Raw genomic sequence first — 15,171 nt, forward strand, 5'->3', positions numbered from 1 at the left:
ACAACATTCTCAATTCATATTAAGACTTTAACAGCATTTCTGTTCAGTCGTCCCATCAAACATACCATGATAAATATATCTGTGTGTATATATATATAATATTTATATATATTATACTATTAATAAGCTCCTTTAATTTATTTTATTTCTGTATGTCATAGCGACTTTTTAGATTTATCTTCTTTCATATAAAAAGAGAAGGGAAAAGGAGACTAGGGCAAAATGGAAGGACAGTGAATCAGAAATGTCAATCTACAAAATTAAATTGTTACATATGAAACATATCTTCATGATTTTTAAAAAAACCAAAGAAAAACACACCCCTATTTTGTACTTCTCCATGACATGTTTTTGGCTTGTGTGACATTGTGTCACAAATTGAACTCAGTATTATTTAAACATTTTATTCATTTTATTATTAGTAAGTCTTTTGCATTCATGCACTGCGGTCAGCCAAGAAGCCAAAACCCAGAGAATGGCTCCTTTAATTTTTTTTCTTGCTTTGTCTATTCAGTTCAGAATGGCTAAGTATTTTTGTTTGTCTGTTTTGGTCTAAGTCCACTTTTTATAGCTTAGCTGTGCTGCTATATACTAAATGGTAGTCAAATACAACCAAGGGGTCTCTTCCCCCTGTCAAAGATGAACTGATAATATCTCTTTTTGACTTCAGTTGGAATACTGGAGCCAGATCCTGGGGAGGGGGGGGGGGGGTCCAATGTTTTCACTGTTATTCTCAGTACCACCACCACCACTCCATCACATTTTTAAAAGAAAAAGTTACGTTAACAACTTACTGCAGACAACAGATTCAAGAGACAACACAACCTGATATGTAGAGCGAACACCATGGGTAGAACTTGAGTTCATATATATGGCAATAGTCTCTATTACTAAAATTTCCCCCCACATTTCTTCTTGAATTATGTCCTGGCTCATTCTCCCCAAAAATCCTCACAGAAAATGAAAAAAAACTGAGACAAAAAGATAATGAAAACCCCAAACCATTTATTTTGCTTTCCCCCTCACATCTTGAAAAATGTTATGAAGGCTGGACACGGCCAGATTAGTTGTTCTGCTTTTGTTTTATAACATTGCATTTTTTCTTTTTCTTTTTTTGTTATTTTTTAAAATAATTAAACTGAAAAAAATAGCGTACAGTCAAAGATCATGAACATCATTAAAGACTCACTTGGAGATACGAAACAAGTAAGCCATGGAGTCTTCTGCGTTTGCAGAAAAGTTCAGCTGAGGAGGAGGTCTGAAGGCTTTAAAGTCCGCCAACATGGTAATGCTGCATACGCCTTCTTCAGAACACTAAGTGTGCTTTATAATACAGTAGGGCAGAGTTTGGGGACTCCAAGCGATGACTGAAAGCTTAGAAGTCACAGCTGAAATGTTTATTTTCAATATTTTATACCACAAACTGTAGCTCCCAATCTCGTTAGCTGTAACAGTTTTGATTCAGTTATATCTCATTAAGTATTTATATATTTATATATATAAATAAGAAATTTTTTTACACGTAATATTCTTTGTCCTTGTTTTTCTGTTTCTTGTGGCCGCTCTTTGTGCTCTGCTGCTTCTCCTTCATGAGCGTGCCGTTGCTCTGGGCCGAGTTGCTGATGTAGTTCCGCGTCTCATCCACCTGATAGGACCCCTCGTCCCTGTTCCTGTACTTGTACATGGCGTACAGGAGGATCAGGATGCAGAGGGCGGCAGCAGCCACAATGCCGACGACCATCCCCGTTGTGCTGCTCGACTCACGGACCACCTCTGAGGCCCCCGGAACCCGTCTGATTCCTGGCTCCGTGGGGTTTGCTGTGGGCACATTACGGAACATGGGGGAAGTTATTAGCGGGCTCTTCAGTTTTGTGCTGTCTAGCTCATAGGCAGTGGGCAACGGAAGCAAGACTATGTCAGGCTGGGGTTTGAGGTCACGGTTATTCATGTTGCCGGCTGGCAATTTGGGCACCATCCCAGTCGAGGACGAAGCTGTGGAGCGGATCAGCTCAGGGGACAAAGATGTGGTAGTAGTCCTACCAGTTTCGAAGGCTTTGTTAGGTCTAAAGTCCTTGGATTCCCACTTGGGTGCATGTGCTTTGTAGCCACCTTCGAAGATTGAAGTGGAAAGACTCTTATCTGTTACCAAGGAGAAGGTGGTGTAAAAATCTTCATCATCAGTAGGGGGTAGGTTAGAGTCAAAGGTTTCCCCTGAGCCATACCCAGATATCACCAAGCCATCATCATCACAACCATCGCTGCCTTGGTCCGACAAGCAAGGTAACCCCGCCTCAGAGGTCATGGACAGGGAATCTTTGGTGGTCTCAATAATGGTGAGGAGGGGGCGGAAGGTAGTGGGGAGTGTAATGAAAGGTGCACGAGTAGCAATAGAAGGGATATCTAAAGGGTCTTCTACAAGAAGAGGGATGACTAATTCACCTCCTGGACAGAAAAGAAAAAAGACAATATTAGTACTTTGAATATATATACATATATATTCAATATATATATTCAATATATATATTCAATATACACATTATTTATGGTGTTAAGTTCACCACCTCAAATGCAAAAGCAGCTTTTCTGCCCTTAATTATCCCAGTGGACCCATCTTTCTGGGCCCTCTGTAGCCTTCCCACCCACCTTTTCTTAGGTGGAGGCCAGATCCACTCTCTTTTGTTAAATATGTTCTGGTCCATATAATTTTGTTTCTGAAGATACTCTCAAAGCAGCTCTGAGCCTTCAAACATGTATGTTTCTATTTAATTTCATATTTTGAACATTTGGAGGAAATTAATGTTTATAAGGATGATATTTAGTCAGACTGTGGTTTGCCTTGTAAGGGAATAGCCCAGGCCTCTGTACTGTGATATTTTCTTTACCTATGATTTTCCCTTAAAGACATGTACATAGGATTGCCAGGTTCTACCTGCATCCTGACAGGTGGATCCTCAGGCCTTCCTGGGAACTTCCACCCAGATCAAGGGTCTGGCAACTCTACATGTGCCTAGTATCTTCAAATGGAGCAGGGCAGGAATACTCAGACAATGTGTAATTCTGTAATTTGCCATTCTCAAATAAAAAGGAAATGAGCACTGTGTTGGTTTAAGATGTTCCTTGAAAAGTGTGTGAATGGAGGATTCATATGATATTCTACTCATGGTTGTCTTTTGCATATGGTATTCAAGTTAAATTGGAAGAAAGGAGGTGTATTTAAATGTTGGAGGGAGGGAAGGCAGTATGGTATAGCCTGATGTCATCAAATCTCGGGAGCCAAGTAGGGTCAGTACTTGTATGGGAGACCTCCAAGGAAGACTCTGCAGAGGAAGGCAATTGCAAACCACATTTGCTTCTCACTTTCCTAGAAACCCCCTTGCCACTTGATGGTACTTTCATATATACTCAAACATTTTAAAATGGGGAACTGGGTACTGTATCTGGGAATGTGCCTCTTTGTTTGCTCTAAGTTCTAAAGACAATGAGCAGTAACATTCTGATGTTGCTGGTATGTGGCATCCATATGCAGCTGCATTTCTGTTTTTTTAGATGCATACTGGACAATTATGAAAATGTAGTACATGACCAAAAAACACAGGATCATTTGAGAGCCAGTTTGGTGTGGTGGTTAAATGCGCGGATTCTTACCTGGGAGAACCGGGTTTGATTCCTTACTCCTCCATTTACAGCAGCTGGAATGGCCTTGGGTTAGCCATAGCTCTTGCAGGAGCTGTCCTTGAAAGGGCAGCTGCTGTGAGAGCCCTCTCAGCCCCACCTACCTCACAGGGTGTCTGTTGTGGGGGGAGAAGATATAGGAGATTGTAAACTGCTCCAAGTCTCTGATTCAGAGAGAAGGGTGAGGTATAAATCTGCAGTCGTCTTCTTCACAGAATATACAGAGAATATCTCAGGCTGGGCTTTCTGGCTTCTTGATTTCTATGGTTTTATTCTTTCTGAACAGTGAGACAAGACTTGGGAAATGTCCAAGCTTTCCCTCCAAGAGTAATCTGAAAAGGTTCAGCAAGAACAAAGCGAGTACTAATTGAGGATGGCAGGTTTCAAACTAGCTTATTTTATATTGTAACTTATCCCCCTCACCTCCCACAAGCAAGGAACCCATAATTCTCTTCTGCTGGGATTTATGTCCACACTTTCATTATTTCTGTCCACTCTTCCTGGAGTGGGTTTGGGACAATTCATATTCATGTACTTTTTGAAAATGGATCTGAGTCAAAGTTTTAGGGACGGATCTTGCGAAAGAGATGTTGATACAGTGCATAAATCAGAAAATGTTAACATGAAATCATGCTACCTTTTGAATGGGGAATTTACATTTTTGAGCTTCATTTAAAATTTGTCAGGAATGTTGATAGTATTCCTTAAAGAGTTATTAATCTCAGTGTGGTCACTTAAGAGCATTCATCTGCAAGTTTACTGTGCCATCTGCGGCACCCAACTGGAGCCATAAGTTCATCAGTTTTTAATTGTTCATCTGAAGTGCCTTGATTGTTAAACTCTTCTATGCCTATACATGGATTTGATGTGCAGCTGATCAGCTTATCCAAGGCTTGTATGAAAGGCAACTTCCTTTTCTGCAAAAGTAATCTTAGTTACTTTACTCTCATTTTGATTGTTGTTGTTTCTTTCAGATTGCAAGAACTGTAAAAGCTTCTGTTCTAAAAAGCAAACCCTTTCATTGTAAGAATCATCATACTTAAGCATGATTCAATGGTTACTTTTCTTTTACCTTGAAATTAATTTTTGCAGCCGGAAAAAAACGGAAGTAAGGCATGCTGGAATATAATTGGGGGGGCATCACTTGCCTTTAGAAATGCCTTTATAAGAGCAGTCCAGTTGCACCTTTATAAGCCCACTGACTTCAAGAGACACACCAGTGTGTAACCACTTAGGACTGCATTGTATAAAAGCAATCTTAGAAGGTATTTTTTAAAATATTGGGGTTAATAATCTAATAAAATATTTAAACAAGGCCTCACACAGGATTCCTAGCTACAGGTAGACTATGTGCTGTTAGCAAGAATGGCAGGGGTCAGATTACAAAGACAGAGTGACAGAGATCCTGTAGATGGAGAAGGCAAGAAGTCATTCCTAAGAAGTGATATCAGGAGAAATATACACATTTTCTGCAAACACCCAAAGACAATTTAAACATGTGCATATGGGTGGTTTGACCCATTCCACTTTCCACTATATCTTCTCATCTTTCATTGGAAGGATGGAGGGATCTCTGACTTCTGAGAGCTGCAATAGAAACCTCTTAGGGCAGCCAGCTCCAGGTTGGAAATTTCCTGAAGATTTGGGGGCTGAGCCAAGTGAAGGAGGAGTCTGAGGAGTGGCGGGAACTCAGCAGGAGTGAGATGTGACAGAGCCTACCCTTTGAAGCTGCCATTTTCTCCATATTTGTTGTAATGCAAGAAGTCCAGACCCACCTGGACACTGGCAACCTTAGAGGACCTGCTGCAGAGCAAGTGGAAAAAGTCATTGCTTTGAATCCTGACCCATGATTCAGCACCAACATAGATGGTTAAGAACTTGTGTTGTGTTTCATTTGACATCAATGAGGAAAAATTTCAGACTCACTCATGTAGACAAAGTGCACTACCTTCCCTAATAGACTCAGTTCTCTCCGCTCTGCTCTGTCAGTCTTCTTAATGCTCATTTATTCAGAGTATGAACAGCAGCATTGTGTGGATATAAGACAAACTGGGAGGTGGAGTCCAGAGAATCAAATGCAAAGGATCAGGCTGTGATGTGAGTTCCACCTCAACTAGAGACTTAGACAGTGGAACTACTGCTTGTGACTTTAGTGTCAGGCCTCTTGTAATATTCAGAACTCTACCGCATGTTTTATTATGGTTCCTGCTTAGCATAATCTGGGACAGTTCCAGGCCAGATAGATTTAGGTGGGTAGGCATGTTGGTTTAATTCTGGGGGGAAACATGTGTCAAAATTGGGAGATTGATGAGCAGATGTATCTTTAACTGTGGAATGCTGAGTGTAATTAACTGAGATCCTGCAATTATACTCCATACCTTAGTTGTCTCCATGCTTGAGAGGAGAGATGGATGAGGTGTAATGGCAGGGACTTCTTACTCCCTTCTTTGTTCCTAATGTTTGTTCTGAATAAATTTTACCTAAGAAGACCCTTAGTATAGTGCTGAGCAACAGGATCTTATACCTCTGTGTGGTAAAATAGTTTTTGCCATGATTTTACAGCAGTGGAGAGGGGAATATCTCCACTTCTCTCATAGATTCTTCTCCACAAGAACCAGAAAAGTCAAGGCCAAGATATGCTTGTCAGAAATTATGATAAGTGGTTATTACAGGCGTTTTGTTAAAGCCACAGTAGTGCAACTGTCACATGTGAAGCATCAGCTCGTGCCAAAGCCCATGGTCTGCCTAACACCCACCCATGTTACTGGAATGGTGGCAGATGCTACTTATCTATTCCAGATAATTCTGGTAATGTGTAAAAATGACCAGCCTAGTCACATAGATGGAACTTAGCACATTATATAGAAGCAATCACACTGCTTAGGTGATGTGTAAAGCAGATATTAAACATCTCATACCTGAAGTGAACAACTCAAAATAGTTCACTGGCCTGCTCATTTATTCACAACCCAGAAAAGGAAGAAACAGTTAGGAAAAATGACTTCTTTGGTCTGCTAGCATGGTGGCCAGAAAGCCATGATCTGCTTGGCCACATCTTTGATCCCAAAGAGTTTTGGATGAAAGCTGCTCATATCTATTTAATCATTTCCTGTTTAGACCAGGGCCTGCCCTGCCACTAGGCAAACTAGGCAACTGTCTAGGGTGCTGGCCTTCTGGGGGTGACAAACTCAATGCCCCCATGTGGTTTTCAGTGTATTTGGGGGGGGGGGTGCCAGAAGTTAGTCTTGCCTAGGTTGCCAGGTAGTCTAGGGCTGGCCCTGGTTTAGATAAATGGAGATAAAAGTGTGTGTGCATTTAACAAAGGAGTTAAGGAAAGAATTTGCATGTGTCCATGAAGAGAATGAGCTGAGAATTCAGAATGTTTTAATATCCTTCAGAAGGGGAAAAAAGTCTTTCGAGGATTCGTTCTAACTATAATCTTAAATCTAACCCATTCCCTTTCCTTGTGTGGTTTGTACTCCCAGCAGAAGGTCACACATTTATTGAAATGATTTGTGCTGACAACAGAGCGCTTCAGGATGAAATAGAAAGGAGCAGTTAAAAATGGCTTCTTCTGCTGCATTAGTGATGCCAAATCAGCTTCTATTTGGCCAGATAAAAAATGCAACAGATATAATGAACAATCAGTTTGGAGAGGATTGAGGTCTGCCTGGTGGAAAATGATAGTCTGGGAAAAGAAAAATGCCCAAGGTCTGCTGAGGGTCCCCCACCCCTCCCCGCCTCATCTTGGCATAAGCACTCCATATTCTTTGCAGTCAGTATTTGAAAATCTGGGACATATACTTGTTTGATAGGGTTCTGCTTTCCTTTAAATTAGCACGTTTTCTGGGGACATAATAGGTCTTCTTTAGCCTTGAATGGTGCCCTGCATTTTGCTTTATGAGTGTATTTATAGATATATAATTCATACCTCTGGGGCTGATCTCCAGTAAGGGCCCTCTGGCACTCGAATAGATGGAGTGTTGAAAATTTAATAAGCGCCTTTCTGAACTGTGAGGATATTGTGGGCAAATCATGAGGAGCTGCATCCTCTCCAATGCTTATTTTTTATGGCCAAGATGATTTTACTGGTTTGCCAGTCATAAAAAAGATGCAGAGAGGACTGGGCTGGGGTGGGGGGGAGGGAAGGAGAGATAATCTACAAAAAGAATCTTGAAAGGCCCTCCTTCGAAGTCTCAAGATGAATATAAAGGGATGCTCAACATTCTCTCTGCCTTTTCCAGATGTGGTAGACTTTAAATGCAAGCCAAAAGTCCCAGCACAGAATACCTTCGTCTCAGGTATTTGTATTTCAACTTCTAGGCATTCTGATTTGCATTTTATGTTTATTCCCATGCACTCCAAATCAGGGGTGCTTTGGTGAGAAAAATATTCTGCTTTGGAAAAGAGCTATAAAGAACGTCCCCCCAAGCACAAGTTTGTATTCATACTCCCCTCTTCCTTGAAGAAAAAGAGATTGAATTTTTAAAATCCTCCAGAGGTTTCTTTCCTTGTCAGTCTGTTATGGGCAACAAAGTGAAAATCTTCCAGCCACAGACCTTGAGCTGTGGGAAACATGAAGCTGCCTTTCCAGTGGATCATTTTTAATATTCTCTTGCCTGTTTCCTAGCTCATTTAATTGAAACTGACAAACAATACCACAAGGAAGGGATCTTTCTTCCTTTGTAGACAGCCTTCCCTTGCTGACTGATAGATATCAGATCCCTTGGCTACTTTCCAAGAAAGCATTTGCTACCACATACATTCCAAAAGATTTCATTCTTTTGGAATGTACTGAATGAAAGGTGATGTTCCAGAGAACTGTAGTAAGCACAGAATCTGAGAGCAGAGGATGCTGGTTGTTTAGCCCATGTCAGGATTCATATTCTTACTTTAAATTTGAAACCAAGGTATCATAGCTCAGGGTACAGCTGTCAACTCTGAGTTGGAAAATACCTAGAGATTTTGGGGGTGGAGCCTGGGGAGGGACTGCAGTGGGACATAATGCCATAGACTCTGTCCTCCAAAGCAGCCATTTTTTCCAGACAAACTGATTTCTGTCACCTGAAAATCATTTGTAATTTCAGGAGATCTCTAGCCACCACCTGGAGGTTGGCAACCCTAGCTCAGGGAATTCTGTATTTCTAGAGCCTTAAGACATAGTAAAAGTAGTAGAAGACAGTAGAAGATGAAGGGGTAGTAAGCCTGGAAAACTGGGCTGAAACAAATAAAATGAATTTTAATGGGGATAAATGTAAAGTTTTGCATTTAGGAAAAATCAAATGCATCATTATGAGGGAGACTTGTCTTGGCAGTAGTATGTGCAAAAAGGATCTAGGGATCTTAGTGGACCATACACTGAACATTAGTCAGCAGTGTGATGAGGTAGCTAAAAAGGCAAATACGATTTTGGGTTGTATCTACAGAAGTATAGTGTCCAGATAATTTAAAATGATGGTATAGCTGTTATCAGGGGCAGCTCACGCATAGGCAAATTAGGCATTTGCCTAGAGTGCTGGGAGGGGGTGCCAAGTTTGGCTCGCCCCCGGAACCCCAGACAAATGCCTGATCCCCCCCCACACACACACACACTTGTCCACCGGCTCTCCTTGGCAGCACAGACAGGCCACCTTCTGTGCCCCCCTGGCCCAAGGGCATGCTCAGAGGAGCGATGCCAGCCTCCTCATTACCCACTTCAATGTGGACATGTCAGTAGAGCCAGAAGGGGGGAGCGAAGTCTCATTGTGTGCTCTCTTAAGAGAGAACTGTCTACTGCGATGCCCGCGTCAAAGCATCACAGGGGGAGGGGGTGGTGGGCAGGATACCTTCCACCCCTGCAAGCTCAAAGGAGTGATGCTAGTCTTGTCCTTACCTGCTTCGATGTGGGCATTACAGTTTAGTGTTCTCTTTTAAGAGCGCATGATGAGACTTTGCTCCCCCCACCTTCGGAACTGGAAGAGAGGGGGGAGCGAAGTCTCACTGTGTGTTCTCATAAGAGAGAATGCTCTTCTGAGATGCCCGTGTCAAAGCGAGTAAGGAGGAAGCTGGCATTGCTCCTCTGAGAATACCAGGAAGGCTAGGGGGCAGAGCACAGCACCATGTTGCAGCGCCGCAAATGAGAGGGGGGTGTGTGGGCACAGAAGAGGGGTAGAAGGGGGCAGCATTGCAGGATGGTGCCACAGAGGGTGTGCAATGTGGCAAGTCTGCCTGGTGCACCACACACCCTAGGGCTGGCCCTGGCTATTGTCTGCTCTGGTTAGACCTCACCTAGAGTATTGTGTTCAGTTTTGGGAACCACAATTTAAGAAGGATATAGACAAGCTGAAATGTGTTCAGAGGAGGGCAACAAAGACGGTGAGGAGTCTGGAGACCAAGTCCTATGAGGAAAGGTTGATGGAGCTTGGTATGTTTAGCCTGGGCAGGAGATGACTGAAAGGTGATATGATCATCATCTTCAGGTACTTGAAAAGCTGGTATATAGAGGATGGTGCAGAGTTGTTTTCTGTTGCCCCAGGTCTCGCCAGGACCAACAGATTGAAATGAAATCAAAAGGGCTTTTGACTAAACATTAGTAAGAACTTCCTGACAGTTCATATAACATCCTCAGTGAAACAAGCTTGATTGGAAGGTGGTGGGCTTTCCTTCCTTGGAGGTTTTTGAACAAGAGGCTAGATAACAATACTGATCCTGTGAACTTAGGCAGATCATAAGAAGGAGGACAGGAAGGGTTGCATCAGTGTTTAGTTCTCGTGGCCCTTCTTACATGTTCAGGGAAATGCTGTTTGCTGCTCTGGGGTCAGGCAGCAATTTTTCTCCAGGCCAGTTTTGCCAGGAATCCTGGAGGGTTTTTTTTTTTTTTTTGCCATATTCTGGGAGTGGAACAGGTGTTACTGGGGGTGTGGGGGAAGGTATTTTTGAATTTCCTGAATTGTGTAGGGGGTTGGACTAGATAACCCTGTAGGTCCCTTCAAGCTCTATGATTCTATTCTTTGTGTGAAACATCAAGTTTGATTTTAGTGGATTTTGCTCTGTTCTGCTCTATAGTCTTGGATATCCACAGACATTCCAGAATAGGAAGGCAGGAACTGCATGATGCAGCATCAGATGTAAATCCAAAGGAAGGCCTTGTCCACTGCTTAGACTCCCAGATAGTTGGTGCATTCATCTTCCAGTTACTTTTTTCCTGATGGAAAGCAAATCAGATGGAATGTGAAGCAAGAATAATTGTTCTCACCAGCTCCAATATCCACATCGGCAACAGAACCTGCCAGAACTGTGCTTCTTCATAATTTACTATGTAGGGACCATGAATCCATATTTACTTGTAAGCAGGGCTTTTTTTGTAGAAAAAGCCCAGCAGGAACTCATTTGCATATTAGGCCACACTCCCTGATGCCAAGCCTGCTGGAACTGCATCCCTGTGCTTTCCTGCTCAAAAAAAAAAGCCCTGCTTGCAAGGTTAAGCATAAGCTATCTGGTGTTTGGGAACATATATGATTTTACAATGAAAAATGGTATTATACATTAGATAGAAGCAATGTGTCAGCATGCTTATATGGGATGTCTTAGCTAACAAACAAAAATATTCACTTAAGGTTGGAAATATATATGTATAGTCTAATGCGGTGCATTTTTAATGCTAAAACACCGGCAATTTATCCATTGATTAACAGGTTTTGAAACGTTTTCTTAAATTTTAATGAGCTTAACTGAGCCCAAGTTTAATGAAGGAACACTTCATTGCAAAAAATTACATGAATCTGATTATAATGTTTTCCATATTTGACTAAACAAAGTGGAACCTTGGAGGGAGTTAGGGGTGTGCACTGAATTTAGTTGGATATTTGGCACATTCGTAGCACCATGAAATGCAGAGCTGTTACATCACTCTGATCCACTATTCTCCTTCAAGCATTCATGGACAATAGTTTCACCCACCTTCAAAGTTTAGAAGTACAACTGGGACACTGGACAGAGAGAAAAGCTGTAAAATATGCTGTTCTATACTCTGGCCTTAATGCTTTCCCTTTGCCCTGTGGTTACGTTTTGATGTGTATTGCCATCCACTGGGCCAAAACCACTGGGTGGTCACATGCTTGAGGTGTTCAGGGCTTGAAGCTTCTGAGGATCATGAGATATAGCCACGTGTGGATATGTTCCTGGCTACCTTCATATGGATCAAATTAAGTCTCATTAAAGGCTGAGAGGATAGAGTAGAAGGCATACTTCACAAATCATAACCACATCTTGACTCTTTTTATTCACAGACAGAAAGAAGTAGAAGGAGAACATTCTGTTTATGGTATCCTATCACTGCCACATGTGATAGCTCAGACTGGATTTGTCAGCCTTGTGCAACAGCTAGATTACACCAGCCTGAGGTCTACATGTGGGAGGTATTTGATATCGTCCTCTTTACCAATTATTTTTACTATATGCCATCAGTGCTCTTTTTTAAAAAAAAAAAAATACTTTATCTGCGTGTGGTAATTATAGTTCCGACCATCCTGTGAATTATTTCTGTAGTCAATTAGCATTAATTTTTCCAGTCTAACTCTTTTTGTGCTGGACTTGAAACCTTTTCAAATTTCCATCTGTTCTGGCAGAAGGAAATTCCCACCACTGCCCCTCTTACAGGAATCCATACAGGAAAGAAAAGTCTCCATCAGACTTGAGCTTGGGCAATGAGAGCTTAGAAATGCTGTTGGAAAAAAAAATATTTTTCAGACTTTTAATGGTGTTGGAATCATTGGCAAAATCATATCTGAGGACAGTGCACTTGAGAGTATCTTCTGGACCAAAATACAATAATGAAATGTAAAAAAAATTGGAAATCGTTTTGCAGGGATGAAATTTGGACTTGGTAAATAAAAATAATTATTTTGCCCAGTATAGATGCAGTACATCGAAATCATTCCCTTGGCTCATTCTTACTCTTCCCAGCACATTAGGGATGGCTATAGTTTCAAAAGGGAGGACTCTCCTTGAGAGGGATTAGTGGTAGATGGAAAAACTATCACTGGTTCTGTCCTTCCTTCCTATGAAGGGTACAATCATGTCATTATTAGCAATAGGTACCAATGCACTGATCAGAAAAGCCAATATTGAAACAAACATCTTGCAAGAAAAAGAAAAAGAAAACAACAACCATAAATAAACCAAGGAGTACCTCATTAAAAATCAAAACATAACTGTACACTGAAAAATAATAAAAATCACAGCAAAGATTAAAGCTTTCAACTAAAAGAAGCAACAAGAAGTCATTCGCTTTTAAAAGAAAAAGATGAAACGCAAGGTAATTGGAAAAAAATAAATCAGACAAGAAAAGACAAAACCCAAAAGCATAATTGATTTGTTTTTTTAAAAAAAATTAAACGTACATATACAAATAGTCAGAAGAAAGCATACCACATTGATTTTATATCGTCAACTTACATCAACAAATTGCCCGCATGTTTTTTGGCATGAAAGAAAAATTTACAAAAGAAAGTTGTGTAAGAATGTTCTTGGACAAGCAGAATTGCCACATTCGAGAAACTTTGCTTTTTTATTTTGCTGCTGTTGTTTTTGGTTTTTTCCTCTCTTTTTTTTTAAAAAAACTTTTTTTTATTAAAATGTGTATTATTTTCATTGTTTTTAAATAGAATTATTTACGACAAAGGGTGATACAGGGAGGCAACAACACATACATCCACACCACATAACATGAAAAGAAAATAATAATAATAATAATCCTGCACTAGAACAAATTGGAACTTTTTTCCTATTGTTTCTTTGTTCTTGTAAATTCAGAATTTTGATTTTCATGATAGCTCTTGTATAATTTTTTTTTTAAAAATCAACAGTACGCTTTATAGAAGTTGTGTTTGTCTACATCTCTATAAGACCTGTGGCGCAAATCCCCAACCACTGCTCCAATGCAACCTCCACATGAAGGAATGGACTTTACACACAAGCAGTGCTCGGCAGATCACACCTTTAATGGTGTTTGAGAATCAATGATTTTCCTTTTTTAAAAAAAAAAATCAATTGGATATATATTTTTAAAAAAACATTTTCATTCCCCCCCCCTAGAATTTGGAGTGTGTGTATTTTAAGGAATGGATGACTGCACATAAAACTTTAAACAATGCTAAAGAAAGGGTGGGTAAGGTAGAAGAGTGAAGGGGGGCTTATGGGAAGAAAAGATGCCTTGGGTGGATGAGGTGGGGGTGTACGGTCTATGAGTGTACTACACAGATGAGGATGATGGGAGTAAATGTGTAAGTCAGTTGCCATGTCCATGTAAGTGCGGAACGGAGTGATCTAGCAGCATTAGAGCTTCTGGCTGTAAGGAAGGGATGGGCAATATACAAAAACAAATGAGCATATTCATGCCCATCAACAAAAAGAAAGAACAGAACTCTAACATTGACAATCTCACAAACCCTAAGCTGCAACTTCTTCAACATGCAAGTTACAAAAAAGTTACTAAGAAATATAGTAAGAATAATTAACAGTTTCATTAACGTTCTCAAATGATAAGAACAGTTCAAAGTTTCCCCTTACTTAAAAAAGCAGTAAAATATACAAACTAATAATAATAATAATAATAATCAGAGATTAAAAAAAGAAAACAAAGAAACTAGAGTTTATGCACTGGAATCAGAGCAACTTCAACTGCAGCTCCAGTCAGCTTCCTTACACCACCAAGGCCTTGGGCGGCATTTTTTTCTTTAAAAATTATTAATAGCAGGGCCTTTTTCCACTTTGAAACCCTCCAATATAGGCAACCAGAATAGCTAGAGCATGGAGTATTTTGCAGTGGATCCATCCTCCAGCTCAATTTTTTTTTTTAATTGTAAGGAGTGCCATTTTTTAAAAAGTAAGTTTGTAGGATTCTGCAGTTGAGGTACTCCCTTATTTAAAGAGGGGGATAGAGAAGGAAAAATTCAGAAAACAATTCAATAATGTTTATGTTGTTAGATTGGAAGAAACCAAATCTAAAATAGTAATCCAACGATTGAAAAGAAATGACATAAAAAGAGGCATACTAAAAAAAAAAAAGGAAAAAAAACCCCACACTTTATTCCCAGCAAGAAGGGAGAAGAGAACAACTGTTTCGGTTTAAATATTTTTTGTTTGATAGTTTGTAAATTAAAAAAAAATCCACACACTTTCAAAGATGAACAAACCAGATGCACACACTGAAAAGGAGGAACAGACAAAGAAGTCCGGGGACACTTTTATCATTTGGAATTAGCTCTCTCTCTCTCCCTCTCTCTTTTCCCTCATGGAGTTAAGTTCCAAATTTAATGGAAATGTTTGGCAGGGAAAAAAGGCCACTAAAACCCACCCCCTCCCTCTTGCACTTGCTTTTTTAAAAATTTAAAAAAGTGAATTCTCATTACTTTTAAGAAAAAATAAATAGGAGTGGGAGGAACGTGCAGTCTGGATGTACGTCATAAATAGACATAGGAAAAAAAATATAAGAAATTGGCTGAGATTGACAAATGGGTT

General features: G+C 40.4%; 1 protein-coding gene across 29 annotated transcripts in view; it reads right to left on the reverse strand.

The window, feature by feature from the left end:
- Positions 1-428: 428 nt before the first annotated feature.
- Positions 429-15,171, reverse strand: part of NRXN3 (neurexin 3) — a 1,739,678-nt gene continuing 1,724,935 nt past the window's right edge. For 13 of the 29 annotated variants that reach the window (XM_060262987.1, XM_060262986.1, XM_060262988.1 and 10 more), the window contains one exon: positions 429-1,818. In XM_060262987.1, the coding sequence (XP_060118970.1) occupies positions 1,517-1,818 (302 nt within the window). In that variant the 3' untranslated portion in view covers positions 429-1,516. Of the gene's footprint in view, positions 2,443-13,254; positions 14,000-15,171 lie in introns of those variants that run through there. The other 16 variants (XM_060262972.1, XM_060262968.1, XM_060262971.1 and 13 more) reach the window with 3 other exon arrangements.

The sequence above is a fragment of the Heteronotia binoei genome, chromosome 21 (genome assembly GCF_032191835.1).
Source record: "Heteronotia binoei isolate CCM8104 ecotype False Entrance Well chromosome 21, APGP_CSIRO_Hbin_v1, whole genome shotgun sequence".
Classification (NCBI taxonomy): Eukaryota; Metazoa; Chordata; class Lepidosauria; order Squamata; family Gekkonidae; genus Heteronotia; species Heteronotia binoei.